Below are 24,690 nucleotides of genomic sequence, written 5' to 3' on the forward strand. Positions count from 1 at the left end.
TCTTTTCCCGATTCTCTCCCCCATCCCACTGGGTGGGGGGGGAGTGGGTGAGCAGCTGCGTGGTGCTTAGTTGCTGGCTGGGGTTAAACCACGACAGTGGCTGTGAGCTCTTGGTTCCCCTTGAGTTTCCAACTCTGCTGAAGTTACTGCCTCCTATGGCGGCAAGCTGTCACCTCCCATCTGAACAGCTTGGGAGCACCTTAGAGCCCCTCTGGGCTCCTAGCAGCATGCCAGCCACTCATCCGAGGCAGAAGGATATACTCTGACATGACACCTCCACTGAGCTGTCAGCCTACTCAACGTACAACTGATGAAGAATGGAATAGAGACATGTTCAGTTCCTGTGCCATCCCCCTCCTTCCTATTCAGTCCTCCTGTACACTTGTCAACTTAGTCTACAGCTGTAAAATGGGAACAGCACTTCTCAGCCTCAGGCAGCTGGGATACAAATCCACCCCTGGCTCTCGGACTTCCAGGCAGTACTGTCTGTGGACTGTGTAGCTGGGTAAATGAGCAGCTGGGCTCTTATGGTGAGTGATACTGGAAACGGTGTACCAAAATGTCTCTTTCGGATGTAGATCTGTACACAATGTTTATTTAGCCAACCATTCCTAACCCCACTGAAAAATGTCAGCTTCCTTTATCATGGACTCAGCAATGGCATTGCAATTTAAAAGTGCAAATATGTAGGGGTAGGCATTCATGCTAGATTAAATCTAAGCCAGAGAAAGATGGGTTCATTCTTGGGTAGTAACAGTGCTCTTTATCTATATCTCTTCTTTATCTTCACTAGATAAATTTTTAGTCCTCCCTTTCTAGAATTGCTAGTCCTATTAATGTCAGGGACATCCTACTCACAAAGTGCTTATAATGTCAGTAAACATTTTATTGGTTTCACTCCCAGCTCTCTGACCTGGTGAGTGAGCACGTGCTGCATTTCTCACTTCCCTTCAATCATGAGTAAGCACAGTGACTTTTTTTTTTTCCTGTAGGGTGTCTTGAAATATATTCACATAGGCCCAATCAATCAGCCATGGAAAGACTACACATTGACTTCAGCGGGCATAAATCATATCATACAAAACGTTGCACAAATACAATAGTAGTTACAGCAGAATACCAATTAGTAATATAGTATTATATCAGCATTTACACTTAGGGACAGAACTACAAGACATTTAAGTGCAGTGATCAGGCAATGCTGAAACAGCCCTGGTTGTTAGGATCTTCTGATTTATGTTTTTTAGTGCTTCACTTCCTAGTTCTTAACCAGATATTAATTATCTGAAGACGATTCCCCTTCCATGTTTTTGCTCCACATCTTTTAAATATGTTATGTCTGAAACTCTGTAAGGAACACTAAGAAGCTTGAAGTGCTTTATTTCCACAAGTGCAACTTTTAAGCAGACTTTTCATTAGCTGTGACCACATAGTCACTGTGTATGCCTTTAAGTATGCACCTGCAGACTGAAAGGACACCACTGACAGAAAAATGGCAATTTAGAAACACCTGTTCTCAGAATCCTGGCACCATAATTAATCTCCTCTGTTGTTTGGTTTTTAGCTTGGCAATAACAGCAATTATAAGTATTACCTTCTAAGCTAGATCACTGCCATCTGCAGGGTTTATTCAGAAGGACAGGAGATACGGGTCCTCAGGAAAAGAGAGATTAATAAGGTCAGGCCTAAAATCAGGGGCTGGATCAAGCAAATAGCTCTCTTGTGCACAAAACTGAGACTATGAACCCTGTGTTTTCTCTCCATGCATGGTGTAAAGCCATTCTGTGCTAATCAGAGTAACTCATAAGCTTGAGCTGGAGTGAAAGCATTTCTGGGGAAAAGGAGAAAATACCTCATCTTCCTGTGGGGCATAATGGAGTTGGACTGCATGAAAGGAGAAGCGTGCTGCCCACACAGTTCCCCCACAGACACAGACCATACTACCATGGGGAAGTAGGAGCATGGGTCAAACTATTCAGAAATCCATATATAAAGCAAACTATAAATCTGAGGAGTCATTTGGAAAACAAATCTCTCTTTGTAACATCCGGGGCTTTTCTGGTAATGTCACTAATAAGACAACAGTATATGTTGTTGTTGGTAGGAACCGCACACTGTGCATGGCTCTTTCCTTCCTCACTTACCTATTTATACTGCAAGCTTTTCAAGGTGGAGGCTATTCTTCTGTGTTTATATGGAGGCTTGCACAGCGATGACATTGTCTCTTGTGGGATTTCTATGTCCAGCTGAAATATAATAGAAAGATAAATATTAATTGCAGCAACTTAAGATATACATAATGGAGAAGTGCATGCAGTTTATTTTATTCAATGTGGTTTCTTTCCCTCTGTTACTCGGAGAGTATTTGTATTCTGTGCCATATGTCTACATCATAAACACTATTTCATTGCAGGAAGACTTTCATCCTAAAATTCAAGGCTCGTCTGACTCTAATTCAATGTCCAAAATAGAATTCTAGTAAAGACAGATTAAAAATTCTTTGGCTTAGATAACTAAGCCTTATATGTCAAGTGAATTTTTTTACCCATTTAACTCATGCTACAAATATAATCATTGTATTTAATTAAAATAGTGTAAATTTTTTGAGCAACATTGTCTAGTGGAAGGTGACCCTGCCCATGGCAGGGAGGCTGGAACTAGATGAACTTTAACATCCCTTCCAACCCAAACCATTCTATGACTGTAAATACAGATTTAGAAGCCCAATTTTCAATGACTTTAGATCTCAAAGAGCTGGAAGATTGAAAGGAGCTATACAGCCAGCCAGTAGAACTCTATTCTTACAGGTCAGGTTGAAGTATGAGCAAATAAGTGTGTATACACCCGATCACACACAAATATGCTCTTAAATTAGGACTGACAGAAACCATTCTCTTTAAGTCACTGTAACCTTGACCACTTTCAAGAGCTCTGAACTAGGTTGTAAAGCAAGCTGGCTTTAGTGGCCAGTTTCATCTGGATGAGAAAGTGCTATATAAAGGTGAGAGATTGCTATCACTAAGCCCTGTGTCTTCAGCCCTCAAGCTATCACTTCATTCATCATCTAGTACTTTGGTGCAAGGGGGGAAAAAGAATATTAAATGTTAATGGAGATGCTAACTTCGCTCATAAATATTTCAGTGGATGAAAAAATGCTTAAAAAGGGTCGGTGCAACTAATATGCTCTATAAAAACAAACATCTATTCTTCCTCAGACTATTTTTTTCTTTAGATGAGCCTTTTCATAATGCTGGTAAGATGAATTACAGTTCACCTTTTATAGTACACTTCTTTCAAATCATTATAGACTCTGATCTCTTCAAAGATGCAGGACTCTTCATTTTAGCAGGCTTTGGATCAGATGTCACTAGTTCACTCAAAGAAAAGATTTTTGGAAGAAAATATGTGATTTTTCCTGAGAGATACTAGCCTATTCTGCAGTTACAGTGTAGAGTAAATTCCCGTATGAAACGCTTCATTGGTTTTAGATCCCTGGATGCCTATAAGACAGAAGAATATCAAACAACGGCCATTCCTCGGCAGACTGAGATGTGGAAGCAAAAGGTCAAATTCTGATATATAGCTTCACAGAATGTATGTTTACATTCCTGACAATGTTGAATTCACCCTTACACTGATGAAACTGTACATACAAACTGCCTTGAAATTATATTCTTTGGTTATCATCTAACCAAAGAGATCCTTCCCAAATCCTGAGTTTCAGACTGCTGCTTAGATCACTGGACCAGAGCACGGTACATTCCTGTACGAATGTCAGTGAACAACATCCGTACAAAGTCACAGACACATACAATGCAAGACTCTTTGGGGAACTGTTAGGGAAGCTAGGCAAACTAAGCTATACATAAAAACTAGGCTTCAGAAGAGATTCTGATGGCATCTGGGTCTCTGTGGGTTCATTTCAAAAGGCAATGAATTTAAGGGCTACAAACCAATACCCTATTTCAGAGAACTCTTATTTCTTCTTAAACTCACGTACCTAACCCAGCATTCCCAAACAGTTGTAAAAGGAAGGCAGGGTAGGGATGGGGGGTAGGGAGGTACAGCTGGAGAGGAAATAATTTTATGAAGAGACTCAAAACCAGTTCATTTCTGTTTATAGATAATGTAATCAACTCATTAGAGTAATATTGCCAGACACTTTTTCTTGACATTTAATTGTGATCTCTAATGTAATTAAATAATTAGTATAGCACTCATTATTCCATTAAATTATTTACATGTTGGAATAACAATTTAAGTTATTGCACACTGCCTTAGGACTTAATATTACTTTTAATATGTTTTATTAGCACATCTTAATGTCTCTATGTGTATTCTGTGGAATAAAGGAAGCTTTGCTTAAAGGATGGACAACAAAACAGAGCCCTCTATTCTTAGCTTTTACTCAAACAAATGTCTGCCTGAAGTTGACTGTAGTTTAGCTTGTGGTAAGATTAAGTGTGTGTGTGGGAAAGGTCTGGATCTATAATAATAAAGATAAATAGCACCCATACAGCATTTACTCATCGTTAGTAAATTATTCTATTAAAAATTGTGTAGTATCATTTCTCAACCATTAACAACATAGTTTGAATTCCCTATTTTTACAAATTCATTGGAACACCATTTGCAGCCAGCAGAAAAGACTGTTCTTTACTCTGCTTACTAGTCTTATACTTTGTAACCCATTCCCTCCTGTAACCATCACAGGATGCTGCCACCATTTGTACTTAAGGCTGACATCAGTGTTATTTTAACCATAGATTTTTCTCCAGAAACCTTTTTTGATTACCTGTTTCACAAACTACCCTATTTAAAATGAACTAAAGCCTATCTCAAAGCTGAGGACTTGGAAAGAAGCATTGGCGTTGTCCTTGCCCTACCTCCAGGGCACTCCTGCCGCAACTCTTTGGACACACCTGAGCATCAGCCCTGCGGTGCCAGCTGGTGGGGTAAATGCTGAGACAGTGTGAGTACAGGCAGACAGCAGTGAAGGGCCATGAGGCACCTAGAAGCCATCTCTGAACTATGTGGCAGATGGAGGGGGCAGGCAATGTCTCTGGATGATGTACAACATTTGGGAACACTGCACAGAGAATAAAATCTCCAATAACTTTTAAGGTTTTTGTTTCTATTCTATTACTCATTGTGGTTTCAAGCTAAAAGTTTATGTAATTCCAAACTCTTGTCCTTGGCTATGAATGCACTTGCAACTTGCTTTGCTGTGAGCTCGAATATTTTCTATAACTCAGTCCTTCTGTGTGGATTACCGCTCCGACTTTCTCCTTTTTTGTTTCAAAAAAAGCCCTTTCTTCTTTACCATCTTACCATCTTGTAAGTTTGAAATGCTTCCTACAGCAGCACTGTTTTTACTCAGCACCACCTGATATGTGTAACATTCCCACAGCCTGGCTGAAGGCTCAGCACTGCTTTAGCGTTACCCACTCTCTGCTCCCTGACGGTGGGAAGGGACACGGGGGAACTGCAGTGCCAGCCACAGGCGTGCTGCTTAGGAGGTCTTTGCTGCTCCTCTGCTTTCTACTTGTTGCTTCAGGAGCAAGTCACTGTGTTTGGGATGTGTAAGGCAATTTGTTGACAAATAGGTAGAGAAAGGCTGTTTGACTCGGTATGTGCTGGCTTTCTTTTCATGTTGGTCATGGAGAGCTTTGTCTCTTGTTTTGTTTCTGACGTCATGGAGCTTTTTGCTTTGGTTGTCAACTTTGTGTTTTCAAAATTTTTGTTCCACCACCTTATCTCCCTCAGTTCTCTTCAGCAAGTTCTGCTCTATTCTCTCCTCTCCTATTCAAAAGCCCTTTTTAAAGAATTACTGGCAGCATCAAGGAGCACAAGGAACAGCTGGCATGTGCAGTTCATTTCACTTTTTCACCCCTTCCCCAAGGAAACGTTTGTGCATGCAGAGTAACGCTTTATTTCAGGAAGGCTTTGCTTGCTTTTCTTATATATATGGTGCTATATATGCTGTGTTCTTGGATGGAAGGAGGTTCATTTTCTGACAGTTATTAGTTTCCATGGAAGTCTATTATGCAGGCTGAGAAATCTGTCTCCCTCACGTACGTGCTGTATCATGTCTTTCATCAAACCTTTCTCTTTAGAGGAAATACAGCTCTGCCTTCGCCTTCCCTGTGTCTTTCCCTCTCATTGTTTGCAGAACACTTAAGAGAGACTACGGTCAATTAAGAGGGATTACGGCTTGGAGGAGACTACAGATTTAACACTTGATATAAATCTATGTAGCTCCATTGGGTTCGGCTCATTTTGGCTTTGTAAGTGGTATTCATGTTTATGATGTTGGATTTATGATGCTATCCTCCTGGATGATAGATGTGTATTGCTATGTGGTAATACAGCTGGGATAGTGGCAATGACTTGTTGTAAAACTAGATGGATTATATACTTTAAAATGTATTTTTGCTGCCCTGATTAGTGAGGTACTTTAGCATTTAATGTAGAAAGCCACGCATGATAACATTAAGCCTGCGTTACAAAAGTTCTCCAAATTCTGACATGTCAGTGTCAGTATCACTAGTCAGCTTTTAGTAGAAAAATTGCTTTGACCAAGCAGGACTACAGCTGTGTAATACAGCTGCAAATGCCTGAGCTGCTGGATGGTTCTCATTAAGTACATTGCCCCCCATACATCCATTGCATTTAGAACTGATTCTTAAGAGGAGACTTTAGCCCTTTTTGAGTTATAAATGCCCTTACAGAAAGCTTGATGGAATAAAGATCTATAAGAAGCAATCTTCCTTGAGATGCACAATTCTTTGTTAATAGAAGAATTGAGATTAATGGAAAGTAGAGCAAAAAATGTGTAAATAACTGGAGCCGAAATGCAGCCCTCTAGCAGGTGAACAAATAAAAGGCATGCCATGTGACAGAAGCATCAGGACGTAAATTAAGCTTTGCCAGGTTGAGATCTGAGTACAAGTTTGGAGCTTTTCTTTGGGTTTTTGTAGCTGCTTAAGTCTTGCCACTACTAGACAGGACACTGAAATAGCAGAGCTATTGATAGGAAGTTGTCAGGTTGGATGAGTGCTAAGCTAAATTTAATCCCTTTTTAAGGATTTCCTAGAAGAACTAGGAAATGAATTAACCTTGCTCAAACTTTTCACTTCAGGCTACCAGTGGGATTGATCTGTGATCCATATGTATAGATAGTTGCAAATGATCAAGTTTCCCCATTTTAGCGCTCTACTTTTCATCAAATAATACACAATAATTGGCAGTGTAACGTGGTCTTACACTGCTGCAGATGTGTAATGAAACATGACAGGTTAAGTGATTTAAGTTAACTCATTTTACTCCACAATTGCAAAGGCCTGGGAGATCACATACATCCAGCTCACATGGCTCAGCTGACAAGCTGGAAGCTGGTAAATCACAGCAACTTACTGATTACTTGTGATTACCTCTATGCAGTCACCAGGTAGTACAATCGTCATACCAGTTGCAGTGAAAGAAGTAACTGGGTCTATTTCATTCCCAGTTTTAAAAGTATTTAAGGCTGGAATAGCACACCATCCCTTAATGTTTATAATGACCTGGGGTGCTGGACTTACTCTAGAATTATCTGTGCTGAAGCTTAATAATTCTACCAAACAGAAATGGCCTTTTGGAGCTATGCTTTTCTCTTGAATGTTTAACAACAAAAATAGGGGAAAATATCTTAAAAATGTAAAATGCAGAAGATAGCAACGAACCATTGTGGTCTGTCTGGTAGAACAAGAATTACAGCCATACTGAAAGAAGTGAAAAGCTCTTATGCATTTGACAAAGTCTGTTTAGCGCCTTTTCATTATAATTTTCAGGACTTTTATACTAGGCATATGCTTTAGCAGGCACTGTGTAAGAATTTTTGCTATTAATCCCAAAACCAGCATAGCAAATGAGATGCCAAAGTCATCTGCTTTTGTTTTATCACCAAAAGCAGCACAAAGGATCTGACTTCATTCTTGTCTTTGCATGAGGGACAAGGATGAGCAAAGATATGTTCTCAAAGAAAATTGTACACACTTATCCTGGTTTTGGTTGGGATAGAGTTAATTTCCTTCTTAGTAGCTGGTACAGTGTGTTTTGGATTTAGTGTGAGAATAATGTTGGTAACACACTGATGTTTTAGCTGTTGCTAAGTAGTGCTTAAGTCAAGGACATGCTTTGCCAGCAAGCAGGTGTACAAGAAGCTGGGAAGGAGCATGGCCAGGACAGCTGACCCGAACTAGCTAGAGGGCTATTCCATACCACAGAACATCATGCTCAGTATATAAACTGGGGGGAATTGGCTGGGAGGGGTGGATCGCTGCTCGGGCATCGTTCAGTGGGTGGTGAGCAATTGCATTGTGCATCACTTGTCTTTTCTTGGATTTTTTTTTTTAATTATATTCTTTTTCATTATTATTGTTGTTGTTGTTGTTAGTATTTTACTATTATTTTACTTTAGTTATTAAATCATTCTTATTTCAACCCACGAGTTTTACTTTTTTTCCACTTCCTGATTTTGTGAACCAGGTAGTCTGCTTGGTCTCTGGTCTAGGTTACAGCAGTTTTGGTCCATATAGCTCCACATGGGCATTTTCTAATCTGACTTATTTGATTATCCTTACTGCAGTATAGTTGAAAACAAATTCACATCATGCTGCATTGCAGCCTTCCTGAGAAAGCATTTCTAAATCGTTTGAATGAGTTTTAGAGAAAGCCTTTCCTTCTTAGTTAGCTGATTGTTTATACTGCTGATGGGCACGCCTTTGTACAGGCTCCAGTAAATCCATTTGGTCTTGTCTTTCCATGTGCTTCTTCCTTTGGCTACCTTCTTGTTATAGGCGCCCTCTCATCAGGTATTTATATGCATTGATCAGGTCCCCCTGAGCTTTCCCTTTTCAAGGCTAAAAAACTGCAGCGCACTCAGCCTCTTATGCGAGATGCTCCAATTCTTTAATCATCTTAGTTGCCCTTCCCTGAACTCATCCCAGTAGCTCCATCTCCCTCTTGTACTGGGGAGCCCAGAACTGGACACAGCATCCCAGTTGTGGTCTCACCAGGGCTGAGCAGAGGGGAAGGATCACCTCCCTCGACCTGCTGCCAATGATCCTCATGCAGCCCCACATGCTGTCGGCTGCCTCTGCTGCAAGGTCACACTGCTGGCTCGTGGTTAACTTTTTGTCCCTCAGGAGCCCAGCTCCTCTTCTGTAAAGCTGCTTTCCAGCCAGCTGGCCCTATTGTGTACTGGTGTTGAAGGTTATTCCTTCCCAGGTGCAGGATTTTGCAGTTTCCTTTGTTCAACTTCATGAGATTGCTGTTGGTCCATTCTCCACCATGTCCAGGTGTCTCTGGATGGCAGCACAACCCTCTGGTGTATGAGCCACTCCTCTCAGTTTTTTATCATCTGCAAACTTGCTGAGAGTGCACTCTGGTCCATCACCTAGGTCATTAATGAAGATATTAGGCAGTATCAATCCTAGTATTGACTCCTGGGGTACGCCATTAGTGACTGGCCTCCAGCTGGACTTTGTGTTGCCGATCACAACTATCTAAGCCCGGCCATTCAGTCCACCTTGCTGTCCGCTTATCTGGTCTGCTCTTCATCAGCTTGTCTATGAGGATGCGCATATCCATATATACATAGCTTAAACCTTGAGTTTCAGAGTTTGCGCTCTTGGCGTGTGGCTATACTGAAACCAAATTGCTCAAGAATCAAGTCCTGTCATGCAACAAAATGCTGTGTGTATGAAAAAAAACCAACTGGGTCTCAGCTCCTGAGCAGGAATATCAGTTTAGACTGTGTTCATATGAAATTCACTCTTGGAAGCCAAATGTATTTAAATTATTTCAACAGCTTGTACATATGGCAAGCTGTATTGTGAGGACTTTATTTCCAGAAGTTCTGGCAGGAATGCTTGGAAACTGAAAGTGAGTTTGAGGGTTGTATTCTATGTCTGCCCAAAATTGACCAGTGAATTGTATTACATAATTCTTCTTTTAAAGGCTAAAATAACCAATACACGGATGTAGTTAATAAAGAATACTCTTTCCCCAAATACATATAGTCTGAATAGACAATACCAAAAGCTGAGAGCAGAATAATTTTTATTCCTATTTTACAGGTGGGCAGCTGAAATACAGAGATTAAATAGGTTGCTTTCAGAGGGAGCCTCTAACTATGCATAATCTTTTAGATCTTCATCCAAGGTCCAAATCACAAAACAACTCTTCCTTAAGCGAGTAATTAACAACTGAGAGCTGAGACAAGTGCACTGCAGTGGTAGGCAGATTTCAACAAAATGTCTCTCACTGAGTCCCATTAAGAGGAGAAAGAGAGGGTTTAAATAGCTTTATATAAGAAAAAAAATTAGTTTCTACCTACCAGGTTAAGTAAAAATATCTAATCATAAAGTTCCCTGAAATAAGCTTACAGTGGAGTCAGCTCAGCCCATTAGATGCTGCACTAGGAGCCATGAGAGTTGAGACACGGGCTTTCTTTACTACTGTACCACTCCAGTCAAGTCATTGCACTTTAACATGCATCAGTTTCCTCATTGAGACATTGGTCACAGCAATGCTTACTTTTTTCATATAATCTTTTTATGATAAATATAATTGGATTTATTCATTCAGTTTTTATCTCCCTTTACAGGGCTCTAGGTTTAAACCTGTTGACTGAAAGAAACTTACACCAGCATAGCTGAAATTCTAATATTGTTTTATCTATCACATCCCTCTCCCAGCAGCTATTTACACTGAATCCTGCCTGTTTATTATTAATTATTATTAACTTATATTTGCCACTAGTATCAGCTGAAAGCTTAGAACTTCAGAAGCATATGAGTCAGGAGAAACATTGTCTTCCTTTTCGTATATTGTTCCTTGAGTGGTTGTTTCACTTTTCAATGTAAAAAAAATTATTCTGGGATTTTTGCAAATGCCTTCTACAGCATCAGACTGACTTTTCTTCCACTTTCAATCACTGACCAAAGATATTTACTGCCAAGCAAACCCACTATGCACATCATCTCAAAGAAGCTGTAGAAAAACACTGAAGCATCTCAGTCTATTGCAAACTGAAACTCTATAAATGTCATGTTAAACTACAAACCACACGAACACAGCTGGGTCAAGCATTTATCTCCCTTTCCTAGAGCAACTGTGAATCACAGTGGTTTACTACATCAGGATCCTTTTTTCCCCAAATCTCTTGTTCTTGTCATATTCCAACTGTATTTGTGCATGAGAAGTTGCTGTATATCATGTTATCAAATCATGAGAATGAATGCCTTAAAAAAGCAATCTTTTGGTGCTGCTCATTGACTTACAGAGATAACTCAATACAGGGCTGGCAGCATTCCTGTTTGACATGTTCTCGTGGCTTCCATTCAACTAAGAGTTGAAAAAGAAGTCACTGCTCAGAAGTATGTCTTTTGAATACTGAAGAGGAACAGACATGAAACTGAGCCATTTAAACTTTATCAGCAGGAACCTATATGCAAATTCTATAGAGGACTACATTATCAAACAACAAACAAAATGAGCATAAGTAACGAGGAATATGGATTGTTGTTTAGAACATAAATTTTGACTAGCAGCAGATGGGCATTCAGTACCTACACTTACAGATTACTCCATCTTCCTGCATAGTCTGCTCTGGAACCATGGACATGAATACCATGGACCTGTGTATCAGAATAGTTTCACAAAGCCCTTTTACACCTCTTGGAAGGCAAATGAATGAGGCATTTCTGTGATATTGTCTGAAGAATGAGGATCCAGACTAAGCAATATCTGATTCATGTACTTCTTTTTAGGGGGTAGTTCTGGTTTAGTTTTTTTTTATCTGGTTGTTAACTTCAAACAGCATCTATCAGAATTTAGCATAAAGCATTTCAGCTACAACATAAAAACTGTAGTCAAAACCAGCATATACTTTCTGTCCTTCTTGAACAGTGAATTAGCTAGTGGGTTACAATTCAGTGAGTAAAGGAAGTCCTAACAGAAAGCTTTTTCCATTTTTAATTACAACATTATGGACTCAATTAATCATTTTGTTAGAAAACTTTTACCCTGATCTGACTGCAGTGGAATTTGGCACACTCATCAGTACAGGAGCCTCGTTGTATTGTACTTCACATTCATATAAAACCACAGCAATTGCACCAAAGTTCAGCTGAGTCTCAAGGGTGTTAAACTGGCTTCATGAAGTGATATTTCAGGACTTTAGATTTAGAGAGGGATTCCAAGACCTAAAAAAATCTTTGTGAGGAAAGGGCCCACTCTTCAGCCATTACAGAGAGATCCTTCTTGAACCGCAAATATTAGTCAAGTTTCATGTCATTAAAATTCAATCTTGCTTGCAAACCCAGAAAGCTAAATTTTATTTACCTGGCAAAATTAAATTAAAAGGGCTCCATTATAAAAATAATCACGTGCAACCTGAGGATGAAGGTGAGGGATTACACTCACCGCCTAGGGAGGCCTGCTTCCTCACATCAGCCAGGGAAAGGGTCATTGCATTGACTCATGTCATGCCAACACAGTCAAGTTACTTTTGCACAAAGCCAGTTAACGGAAACTGCAGCCTAGGGAATGTAGCCCGTTCACAGGCCAGGAAGATTAACTCCACCCCCTGTCATCTTTGCTTAGTTCTTCATCAAAAGCCAGGTTACTTTTGTCATAGATATAAAACACAATTATCCAGCTAGTCTGAATTACCAAAGATACTTTCTCTTCTTCCTCTTCTGCAGCAGTGTGACTCCTCATTATAACTAATGTTTAGAACAAGCCCCTCAACCAACAGTGGATTCACTGAAGTATCATTTTGTAAGTGAAGAAACGTGGGACCAACCTACATTGACCTGCCTGGCACAAATGATCCATCACAAGGGGCAGTTCTGAGAAGGCTGCAGCAAATGGTGCTTGCTGTTATTAGCGATATCTACACTATCACATAAGCCCAGGACTTTAATAAAAAGAAGTACTTCTTAGGGGTTCTTAACAGTATGAGATGAAAGTTCAAGCAGATAACTGTAGATAGCAAGACATTTCCTCAGCAAAGAAAACAGTAACTTCTGTGTAACAAAGAGGCCTTTCATTTTAACCCCTAGCTCCTCCAAGCTGCAGATGTTTCAGCGTTCTGCGATTGTGTGGGGTTTACTAGAAAGATAAGATCTTAGATGTGATTTCTCAGGGGAATGCAAGAAGGACTGGTTCTTCTGTTCATAAGGAATCTCCCTCAATGGAGCCATGCCAATTTATATTGGACTAGGGTGTGGCCCTGATTTCTTAAGTAGAAAGTTATTTTTCCCTTCCTGATGTTTCCACTGCTTGTCCTTTCAGGTTTGCACAAAATTAATTCTCACCAGATGATATAATAAGTTCCAAGTTCTCATCTTTCTAACGGAGCCTTCATATTTCCTTATGGACACATGAAAGATTTCTAATTTAAGGAGATCAATGGCTCAGTGAGTCATGCTGCTCCGATCTGTGCACAGATGGGACCCCCACTCAGCACATAAGTCTTTTCCTGTGCTGAGTGAATGTAGGATGGGGCTTATCTCCATCACACCGGTCCCTTTTTAACAAAGTGGTTTGCAGAGCTCTTCTGGAGATTCATAATCTGTACATGCAAAGGGACTCTGTTAGGAAAGGAGCAAGAGAGACCCTGAAAATAAATCCTGAGGCCATGTTAATAGGTGTGTAGATTTTACGATCAGAAGTTAATGCTCCTTGTGGCAGCAACGAAGGACAGAAATACTTCTCCAGGAAGCCAAAGAAATATCAAAGAGATTTCAGAACTGAACAAAAGTACCAGGCATCCATGTGGCCTTTGTGCAGTGGATCTTGTGAGATGTGAAGCTCCTACTTCTTGAAGTATTCTGGGAAGACTTTGAGAGAGAAATGTCATAAAAGTTATTTCACCTCCTGCTTCAGTGAGGAGTTTTCTCCCTGGATAAATGGGAAATTTCTCCCTTTTATCTGCAGCCTTATGATATAAATACAGTGCAGTAGTGTCTGCAAGTTATTTACCATTAGATGAAAGTTTCCATTGCCAGGATAGCTTGGATTTCCAGACGCTGCCCGTGACAATCTCTTACTAATACCAGCCCCCAGAACAGCCACTACTGAAGTCTGTAGTAGCTGACCAGTAACCTCTTTGAATAGATTTTTTGGTTTCAGTGCCACTCTCAAATGGACTGATGTATAGCAGTATGACAGCTGCTTCCCTTGCAGTTAACCTCTGCAGACCAGATGGTGCATAAAACTGAGCGGTAGAGGTGGTTATAGTTCCTGCCAGATCATGTCTGAAGAACAGTGACTGGACAGAAGGAAAAACTTTTCCATTGTTTCTCATTCCAGCTTGTCCTCACTTTCACAATATTTTATAATGCTACATCTCTGTACTTCCCCATTTTTTAACTGTGTCAGCTCTCCACCACTGTCCCAAGCTTTGATCACCTGTTTTATCAACTTTTTTTTAACCATCTCTGCACCCTCGTCCAGATGTCCCACATTCATGGAATGCTTTTTAAAAATTAATTCACAAAGGCATTACTTGTCTCCTTTTTCAGCCCATTCCTCAAGGTCTACACCCACCAGGATATCTGCAGGAAATTACAAGCTAATAATAGCTATGCAGAAAACTAGTAAGGATCTTCAAAATAATTTAAAATGGATTCTATGTTTTGTTTGTCTTCCTCACCCTTTGGATTAGATTATCTCTTGACTGGTAGATGTCACCACCATGCTTTTTAATCTCTTTATTAAACACTGTAATGTCTCTACATGGAGCTGGGCTTGTAAGTGGCCCATAAATTTTAGCCCGTGTAGTGGACCGGAGAGATGGAGCACAGCAGAGTATGGAGGGTTATCTCCACTATGCCCACAGCTGAGAATGTAAAGAAGGTTTGGACTTCAGATCCTGGAGTGTCCCATACATTTCACGGCCTTTCAGGAGTTCAGGCCTCATCCTCCTCAAACCCTTACGGGCTTCACACAGCCCTGGAAAGCCAAAGCTACAGGCAAGTTTTGTTCTCACAGAGCTATCAATCCAAACTGACTCTGGAGGCTTCTATGAATTACTCCAGAATTGCCCACAAGGCAACGTAGAGCAAGAAAATTGGCATTGTTGCTTAAACGAAGACATAGGAATTTACACTGATTTCTTCTCTTGCACTTCCTTTGGGGAACACTGTGATTTTACTGAGGTTTAGTTTGTTCATGGTAACATCCTTTAAATCCAGACCAGCTCCCCTGACTTCAGCAGAGTTAATATGGATTTACGCAAGTGTAAGCAAGGATGAGATCTGGTCCTAATTTAGGACACATCTGCCAGCACAGATGGAGCTGAGAGAGTTTATTGTCATGTTAATTTTCTACCTTTGTTTGAGATTCTTCTAAGCATGGAACAAACCCAACAATTTTAAAATCTTGCAACATAGGCAATGTTATCCCTCTTATTGTGGCTGGTGAATTCCACCAGAGCATAAGATGACCTTGTACTGAAGTAAATCATGATGGCTTAAAAAAATAGCGTCATGGAAAATAATGGCTAAAATTGTCATCCTGTAGCCACTTTGAAAGGTGATTAACTTTCTGTGATGAGCAGCTCTATTGACATACTCCTGGCTGTTTTCAAATGAATCGCGTGAGTAACAGTTTGCATGACCGTAGCCCGAGGAGCAGTTTTCCACACTCTTCATCCAGGCAAGACTCCAAGAAGGTCATGCAGAGTTTTGCCTGAGTAATAAGTGCTAAATTTATTGTTTGATGGCTGTGAATCTAAAAAACATAATTGCTACCTTTAAATTAAATATTTTATTGTGATTCTGGGCCTTAATCTGTTGATTTTTAAAATTGATATCTTTTTCTGTTGTCTGTTTTGATGCTTTAGAAAGTGAATGAGGGAGCAGTGCTTTCTTATAAAACTTGAAAAAGTATTTTGTAGTCCATGCAAATGGCTTGCATGCCATGAAATAGAATATTGCATTTTCTCTGCCATCCAGTATGTCCTGGTATCCTTTTTTTTTTTTTAATTAGGCAAATAATGTGTCTATTTTCTGTCTTAAAGGAAAAAAGCTACTGATGATTGCTCTGGAAGGGTTACTTGTGTAAAGAATACAGGATCTGATTTTACAGGAATCACTGTTTGGAGAAAGTATTGATTTTATGATGGAGAAAGAGATCTTGTTGTTCTTAAGCTCTGCTTTTTCTGTGGAGTCAGAAACCTTACAGGTTTTGAGCATTATTATAGTGCTTTAAGGGATCAAAACATTCTTGAGCAGATCAGTACCAAGTTTGTACAACTAACCCCCCTAGTGTAAATGTTAAAAATCAGATTCCTAGGAGTAAAAGACAGAATCTGGTTTAATCTGATTTATCTGAGTTTTAATGCCAGCACAGGTTTGAGTGTATTGTAGAGTGAGAAAGAATACTGCAACTCATTCTTATCCTATAGCAGTGCAAATCTAAGGTAACTCCTGTATTCAATATTCTCCCTCAAAAGTAGTGTGAGAAAAAAGTCAAACCAAACGCATTGAAGATGATGTGCAGAATTTGAAACAAAATGAGACACATATGGGGAGGAAATTGCATTATAATAATTTGATTACATATTTCAAACAGATTTCTGGGGCCCATGGCATACCCATAAAGGAGATGAATTTGGTAATGTAACTGTAGTGATATTAGTGTAAATCTGGAGTTGCTGCAGTAACATCATATTAGCCCCATTAATTCTGTAAAATCTTGCTGGTAGTTATTTTTTCCCCTCAGCCTATTTTAAGTGGGTGATTAATAATTTTGTAATCTGAGCTCTTACGTAATAGACCATTCATAATAGCAGTTACTCATCAAGAATATTCTCAGCTGAACAATTTGGTACAACAGGACAGATTCAGATTTCCCAGTGGTTTGCTCTTCATGTAGTTGCCCTGAGTCACATTAGGGTTAACCAGAAAGCTTATGTTTTTCAGGATGTAACCCAGGAAACACAATTCAGAAGGCAATTGTAACCTCTGTTAAGGCTGCCCAAATTTAGAGCTCTGAATCAGAACTATCCACGATGCAGACTGGATGAAGGGTTCAGATATTCAGTTCCAATTTTTTCCTACATGAGAGATTTCAAAAATTTTTAGACAGAAGGTCAAGAACAAAGCCACCTATCAATGACGCAGGTGGGGAAAAAACCTCTTTACACCCATAACACTGTTGAGAACTACACTGGTGTCCACTATCAGGTGGAAATCAAAACTGCAACACCCTTCCTCACCTGGGAGCAGGTAATAGCTGGGGCATTGGTGACATCTGAGCAGGAGGGGCAATAAGCATATAGGGAGGTGCTGGGGGGAGTAGGTAACTTCTAACCACAGGGAGCTTGTGGAAAGGAGTAGGTGTGGTTGACTTCGGGGAGGGAGAGGAATTGGGAGCTCTTCAATGGGGGCTGCCTCCCAGCACTGTTTTTCCTTTCCTGGCAGGTTTCTGGAGGGCTCAAGCATGTGCAGCTCTTGGGTTGTATTAGCCTTTTGCTGCTTGGGACAGCTGCGTGCAGGTAACAGGCATCTATCTGCAGTCTCTTCTCCTTTCCTGTTGCTCCTCTCTGTACCTCTTCCCTTTCTGTTTTTCTTGTGGTTTTGGTTTTTTTTTTTTTCTTTTGTCTTGGGTGTCAACTCTCTGCTCTAAGACCTGTATTGGGAGGGGAGTTTAGGGCTTCAAACATGTGTTCTGCTGGAATATTGTTAAAGTGTCTCTACTGCAGCTAGGCTGGGAAGGAGGAGGTGCTGCTGAATCTCTCTCTTTGTTTTTAGTTAATCTTCCCCGGGAGACTGGAGATGGGATGAGCTTGTGTGGAGAGGGAGGAAGTATCTGACATAAACTTTATTCTAAGAGTACTTGCTCTTTCCAGTGCCTCTCCCAGACAGTTTTCCTTTTTTGTAAGGTTTTGCTATATCTCTCTCTGAATGTTAACAAGCCTGGTCTTAAAAACCTTAAGATTTCCTTACTGCTAATTGATCTGAGAACTGACTGTACTGCTTCTGGTGCTGCCACTGGAGGGGGGAGGCTGTATGTGGGACCCTGAAGACCGATGTTCAAGTATCCCCTATAATGAGGCTTTGCCTTTCACCTTCTGAGCTGATGTGACCTGTATGTTTGAGGAGCAACATCTCTTGCCTCCTTTCCCAAATCCTTGGGGTCCCCGTTTTGCATTAAAGCAAACCCCCTAACTCTCAAACTTTCACAGGGCAGGTAGGCTGTTTCCTGCTCAGCTGCAGTTCATATCCCCTTTTTATGCTTTAATGTTGTTTGTAAGTGCTGCCAGATCCTCCCTTTTGAGTCAGAGTTTGCAGGGGGAGAGGAGGAAGATTTTGCATATACTTTTTTGGTAACTTTCTCTTCTAGATCAAAGCCTGAAGCCTCAGATTGCAGCCCCTCAGCTTGCTACAAACAATCCCACTCTTACTACAGTTGCTCTAGAAAAACCTTTCTGTATGTTTGACAGCTCACTGCATCCAAATAAATCTTACGTAATCTACTTGTATGCAATGAAGGAAACAGGTGAGTATCAAGCATTATGCCTCTCTGGAAGATAACCACATTATGTGGACATTGCATGCAATTCTTCACAATTTGATGGGAGTGGGTCTGAATGGGGGAAAAGAGAAAAATCTGTAGCTATAAGCTATGTACAAGCTGAGCCTCTGGCCTCAGTTTTGTCTAGGGTATTATTACAAAATATAAATAACCATAGTATTTCAATGGGGCTGGTTAATGATAGCAAGTGTTAGTACTGTGCTAGCTGACTCCCAGTAGGTGTGGAGCAGCACTATCAGCTGTAAGCCTTTGCCCAAATCTTGCTAATGAAACAAAGTGGTCCACAGTCTGATACCTTACCTTTGTCTAAACACAAATGCCTTGTATAAAAGTCTGAATTCCCCTAAGTAAACCTGCTAAGAGACACTGGGTAACGCTGCTGTTTGCATCATAGTTAGGGTAGCCAGCCCTTACAAGGACTACTTTTTTTTTTTGTAGACAAAGGCAAGTCATGCTAGACTTGTGGTCAAAGATGCCTGTCCCATGGGGTCATTCATAAAATGAGTTTCATAACTGCCTGGCAATGAAACATTGCTGGCAGTGACCAAGAACTGCCTTCTCTGTTCCCTGCTGTTCTGGCAGACTGTTTTGAATGTCAGTTAGAGCTACTCCATAAGCTGACAGAAACAAATTGCTTCCTTATATCACACCATGTCCCCTGAAGGCTGTATGCAGCCTCCTTTTCTGAGAGGCACGGAGAAGAGATCTTGAGGGGGCAGTAGTGAAACCCACCAACAGACAAAACAGGCTTGAAACTTCCACTGCTGATGGTTGCCGCTTTGGACAAGGTGAAAAGAGGGTGCCTTGGGGCAGAAGCCGTAATCAGAGACACCATCCCATACAGCTAACATAGACAATTGTGAATGCATGGTCTTCTGAGATACATCCCACGGCTGAAGTGCACATCTTTATATGTTTAAAACAGACTATAAGTGCATTATAATTATATAAAAGGCTACTGATACCTAGTTAGACCTGCAAATAAGGTTTGTGTTAGAAATTACCTCAACCACCCCATCTTCTGTAGTTTCTGTGGCAAAAGCTTCCTACGCAGATGGATGAATCCCTACAAAAGGGGTTATATACAGAGAAATCTCTTCTGCTGCTTTTAAGGCAAGCAGACACAAACGTGTTACTTTGCAGACTGGGAGGAATTTTGTTTGGATTTATCTCTGGTCTGCAGAGAAGTAGGTTGGCTCACCCTTGGATGCCTCCTGGAGCAGGGAGAAGGAAAATTTAAGAGAACTTAATTTTCTTTAATGCCTTATGTTCAGCTCTGCTGGTAAGGAAATGTGTCAGCATACTACAAAGCTGAGGGTCTCGCAAATTTCTGAGGAAGTAATGTAACTTCTAGCTCTCCTCTTGTTAATGTTGCTAGTAAACCTAGTAAAGTTTAAAAAAACCAAACAAACCAACTAACCCCAACAAAAAAAAAACCAAACAAAAACACAAAATGAACTTGCTTAGGCATCAGCTCTTACTTGCTCACCAGAGCCAGGCAAAGTTATTGAAGTGGATGGAGACTGGGAGAGCAGTAAGACCTAGCTGCAAGAAGTATAATTTGGGAAAGCAAGCCCAAGAATAAAGCAGGTCTTAGCTAGTATTTGCTTTCATGTTATTGGCTCCCATTGAAGAGAGGGATGTCAGAGCTCAACAAACTTGAACACTGACCCTTAAGTTGTATTTCTAACCTGTGCTGGAAACTTTTCCCTTTTAAAACAGGTTTAATTTTGCATTGGGTCATAGCTAAAAACTCATGGCCAAGCAGCTGCAAGAACTCTGCTCCAGGAGCACAGCAGAATGCTTCCAAACTGAAGTAGTTCCCGATGTACCGTGGCTTTGTAGAAACTGGCCTTCTTTTGCTGCTGACACCACTGAACAGCTGGAGGGAGCTCTCAAAAAAAATTTAACCTGCAGTTGCAGAACTTGGGAGCATGTCTTGGGATTCGTGCCTTGGCTTTGCAACAGGAAAGGTTTGAGAGCTGCAACTGAGCTTCCAAACTATGCTTTAGGGCTGGGCACAGATTCACACTTTGCTTGAAGCTGTGAGGACTTTCAGACTTTGAGGCATGCTGCCTGGAAGCAGTGACATGCCTCGCTGGCCAGAAATGGAGATACTGCATCCATTCATGCAGCCCCTACACACTGCTCTGTGTACTGTGTGGTTCTGGGAGGTCCAGCTGCTGCATGACCAGAGGTCTAAGGGTTTCTGTTCCAGGAGATGGGAGAGTTGTGACTCTATAGGAACTCTGCCTTGGCTATAGTATCAAATCTGAAATGGCAGCATTTACTGAATGTTTATTGGAGCCATGTGTGGCATGGCCTTTGCCACCCTCCCCCCTGCTCCACCAGATTCTCCTTGGAAAAGAGGAATTTTGGGAGGGTGGCTACTAAAGTAGTGCTCTGAGATACTCTATGGATCCCTCTCAGTTTCTGAGGGACAAGCGTAAAGAGCTTCATCACCAAATAAGGAGGAAGCGGTAAGATCACTACGCAGCCAAATTGGTAGCAGGTTTTTTGTTTCCCTTTTGAGTGTGTTGGGGTAGAAGAGCAAGTTGCCAAGTAAATACAGGGTGAATGGAAAGAGCTGAATGAGTTCTAACAGCCTTGTTAAAAAGCATCTCTCCTGCAGCAAGTGCAATAAGCTCCCTGGTGACCGACAACAGCGGCAAACCACTCGACAGCACCTTCCATCAAACAAGTGGCGGGCAGCTTGGACCTTACAAAGCTGCCTTGTTTGATGTACCCAATTGTGCATCACCTCCCAAACTTGCTGATGTAGGAGATGTCAACAAAGTTTCTGATGTCCTGAAACAATACCTCTTCAGAGTCGGGGATGATGGGACCTGTTTGTATGACCCAAACTTCCTAGCTGTCTGTAACCCACCTCTTGCACCAGATACAACATACAGGTATAATTCTTATTTCTTATAAGGTGATTGCTGCTCTTAAAACACAATAGGAAGCAATGGAGCAAAATAGGAGTTTGTAATGTTCTTTTGTAATGGTATGATGTGAATTACCAGTCCCTAACCAAAATGGTCTATTGCAAGGGTAGTTGTGAAGATGGCTTGGCTTTGGTCTAGCACCCTGCAGATGGTGCCATGTGGTACCCTAGCAGTGGTGAGCTCTGTCAGGTTCAATTCAGTGATCAGTAGGAAAATTCAATGTGTGAACTGCTGAATCTATACCTATGTTGGAGTAGGTAATCCAGTGACAGCATCTGATGAGAAACTGCTTGTAGAAAAGGATTTTGACTGGAAAATGATGTTGAGATTATTCACCATGTATTTTGTGTTAGATGATTCTGCCAAATTGCAGACAGATCTGGCTCTGCTTGCTTTGTTTTGATGGGATTCTGGGGAGCCAAAGCTCTCCTTGGTCTCCAGCCCCAGGAAGCCATTAATGTTACTGGAGTCTTCACGGTGGCTTGCAGACTTGTCTGACCCCTGTTGTCTGGGGAAGCTGGCCATCTGGGGAATTCAGGCACACTGACAGCTGTTACCCAAAACACTTGCTTTGCTCTTGCCAGCAACTTAAAAGCTGTAGTAAAAATGGCAGTCGCATGGAGCCATATCTGCTGTGGAGACCTAATACACTTCTGAAACAAAATACTATCGGCTCTTAGTTTTGCAAAAACTGTCTTGCCTCTTCTGTCTCTTCAGGACATTTCTGAAAAATCAAACTATTGTGGAATGGAAACTTAATTTCTTTGCCAAATCTGATGTTGGCCTGTCTCTTCAATACTCTCCTCTAGCAGTGAAAGTCCCAAAGATCTCTATTGTTGGACAAAATCTTTGACTTCCATATGGAAATCAAAACCACTTGCTGTCCTAAATAATGAGGCTCTTCACAACAGGAAATAGCAAGCTGGGAAAAACTGTTGTTGGAAAGCTATCATCTGCCAAGGCTCAGAAGAACAAAGTGCAAACTGTGCATGACATAGCATGGCATGCTTTTCCACGATTAATTCTATTTTTTCTTTATAAGGTCTCTGAAAACAGTCAGTTACCTTTGTCTCCATCTAATGCTTTGACAAAACCTGCAGTCTGACCAGCTAATCCAATACCTTAAAAATGCTGGTAAGAAAGTTCCAATTTAAAAAACCTAATTTAACGCTTTTTCCCTATAGGTTTAAATATGTGTTGCTAGATAGCACTGAAGGTATCATGAAAGCCCAAACTCTCTGGTCTGATCCAATCAAAACCAGAAGAGGTAAGTCTGTGGCTTTGCTCAGGTCTTCTGAGTAGTTGTGCTTGCCTTAGGACACTGTTGCTCTATGAGCAACACCTAGTCCTTTCCCAAAGTTTTAACAATTTTGTCAGCCTTTTCAGTATTGGAGTAGCAGACTTAAATATGGAATAATTCTCTACTTTTGTGTACTTCAGAACAATTCTTTTAGTAAAGAGAAAGTTTGTACATGCAGTTTCAGATTTGATGTGCATCATGGTATCTGGTGCTGTTGACATTTCTCAGTAATACAGGTACTTGTCATACTGGCTAAACTGCTGAGGAAAGCTTATAAACTCTAAATGCTGACATTGAGTCTTAAACCTGTTTCCCATAAAGCATCTAAGACTTCAAGTATAGACATAATCAGTTTGCCTCTCCTAAATCACCAGCTTTCTCCTATTTGGTAGGGGTGTTCATGGTCAAAAATAGATCATAGGAACAGTCTTTCTATGCTTTTCTAGTTAAACTTCCCTTGAAAATTGACACCTGGCCTGGTCGAAGGAGTGGAGACATGATTGTCATTACATCGATCCTAAGTGTTCTTGTGTTCCTTCTGCTTGCTGGCTTTCTTGCCTCTGTGTCCTCTGCTGCCATGTAAGTACTGCTACACCTTACAACTTCCAGTAAGAGTACCTAACCTCTCAGTCATCAGCCTTCTTCCATATGGCTCCAAGCCACTGTTGCTGGTCTTGTTTGAGATGACAGGCCAGATGGTGTCCTCCAAATTTTGAAGCTGGTAACGGGAAAAGACTACTTTATCATAATCTTCCCTAAGATCAGCAGCTCTTGTAATTATTACACAGCCTTAAGCTTACTAGCTGCCAGGCTTTAGTAGGGACTACTGGAAAAAAAAAACAGTAGAGTTGTACATAAAGCCTGCGTATTTTTTTCTTACATGTTGCAGCTTTCCATCTATTCAAGAGTTTGGAAACTGTCTTAAGGAGTGCAGGCATTTGTAAAGATTACATAATGTCCTAATTAATGCCTTGATTTTAATTTATTTGCCTCCTCCACAAGAGAAATTAGTTACCCCTTTCAATTAATAAGTGAGGCTTTGCTGGAGCTGTATAACTCAACTAGTCTATGCATGTTCATTTTGGAGGGAATTAACTAAATTTTAGAAATGGTGGGTAGCAGGGCTGCTAACACTCACTTCTTTCATTCACTTGAAAATGATGCAAGTGCTCTGTATTCTGTCAGCTCTGCCAGGCTCTCCTGGATTAAAGATGTGGAAAGCAAAAACTGCATTGCAAATGATTATTTAAAAAAATCTATGGGCTTCTCTGATGCTGAATGATTTAAATAGCAATCAGCCTTTGCAAAGTCTTGTGACAGTAGGCTCCACTCAGTCTCTACTGGAACTTAATAAAGCCTTTCACTTGCCCACCAGGGGATCAAAAGATTCTTCTGCAGAGACAAGGTGCATGTCTCAGACTATCCAACAAAGTGAACCGAGACCGCAGTTAAGCTCTGAGTGAACAACCTGATTCAAGTCAATGGTGAAAATACAACTGAATTGCTACATGTGCTAGACCTAAGGGACTGTCTCTTCTACTCAACACTAGTCCAAAACAAGCTACAGAACGCAACCCAGGCAACTGAAGATGAATGGCATACATGAAATAAGGACAACTTTTTTGAAGTCTTGCAGTATGTGGTATCTTGTCTTGTCCTAATGAGATTTGATTTAGTTAATTGCCTTGTATAGAACATAACGAATGCCTGGACTGAAGAAAGAATCATCACAAGATCCCTCAACTTCAGTGGTGTGATCAGAACTTGTCTAGTACATGCATCTCATCTGGAGTAAGCATTACTGCAGACCTCTCATCTGCTTCTCGCGATCAGATGAATGTGATGTAG

At 40.8% G+C, this 24,690-nt stretch overlaps 1 protein-coding gene across 1 annotated transcript; it reads left to right on the forward strand.

The window, feature by feature from the left end:
- The first annotated feature begins 17,499 nt into the window (after window positions 1–17,499).
- On the forward strand, window positions 17,500–24,294 carry UPK3A (uroplakin 3A). Its single transcript, XM_010575433.1, has 5 exons — window positions 17,500–17,554; window positions 18,403–18,558; window positions 21,227–21,506; window positions 22,727–22,809; window positions 24,218–24,294. The coding sequence occupies exons 1-5, from the start codon at window positions 17,500–17,502 to the stop codon at window positions 24,292–24,294; spliced, it is 651 nt and encodes a 216-aa protein (XP_010573735.1).
- Window positions 24,295–24,690: the final 396 nt, after the last annotated feature.

The sequence above is a fragment of the Haliaeetus leucocephalus genome, unplaced genomic scaffold (assembly GCF_000737465.1).
Source record: "Haliaeetus leucocephalus isolate CR32 unplaced genomic scaffold, Haliaeetus_leucocephalus-4.0 Scaffold473, whole genome shotgun sequence".
Lineage (NCBI taxonomy): Eukaryota > Metazoa > Chordata > Aves > Accipitriformes > Accipitridae > Haliaeetus > Haliaeetus leucocephalus.

Excerpts from the sequence above, each read along its gene's own strand:
- UPK3A (XM_010575433.1), top strand. The coding sequence starts at position 17,500 with ATGTGCAGCTCTTGGGTTGTATTAGCCTTTTGCTGCTTGGGACAGCTG. Across the intron at positions 18,559-21,226 it reads GTATGCAATGAAGGAAACAG|CAAGTGCAATAAGCTCCCTG; the intron begins GTGAGTATCAAG and ends TCTCTCCTGCAG. Across the intron at positions 22,810-24,217 it reads TCCAATCAAAACCAGAAGAG|GGGATCAAAAGATTCTTCTG; the intron begins GTAAGTCTGTGG and ends CTTGCCCACCAG.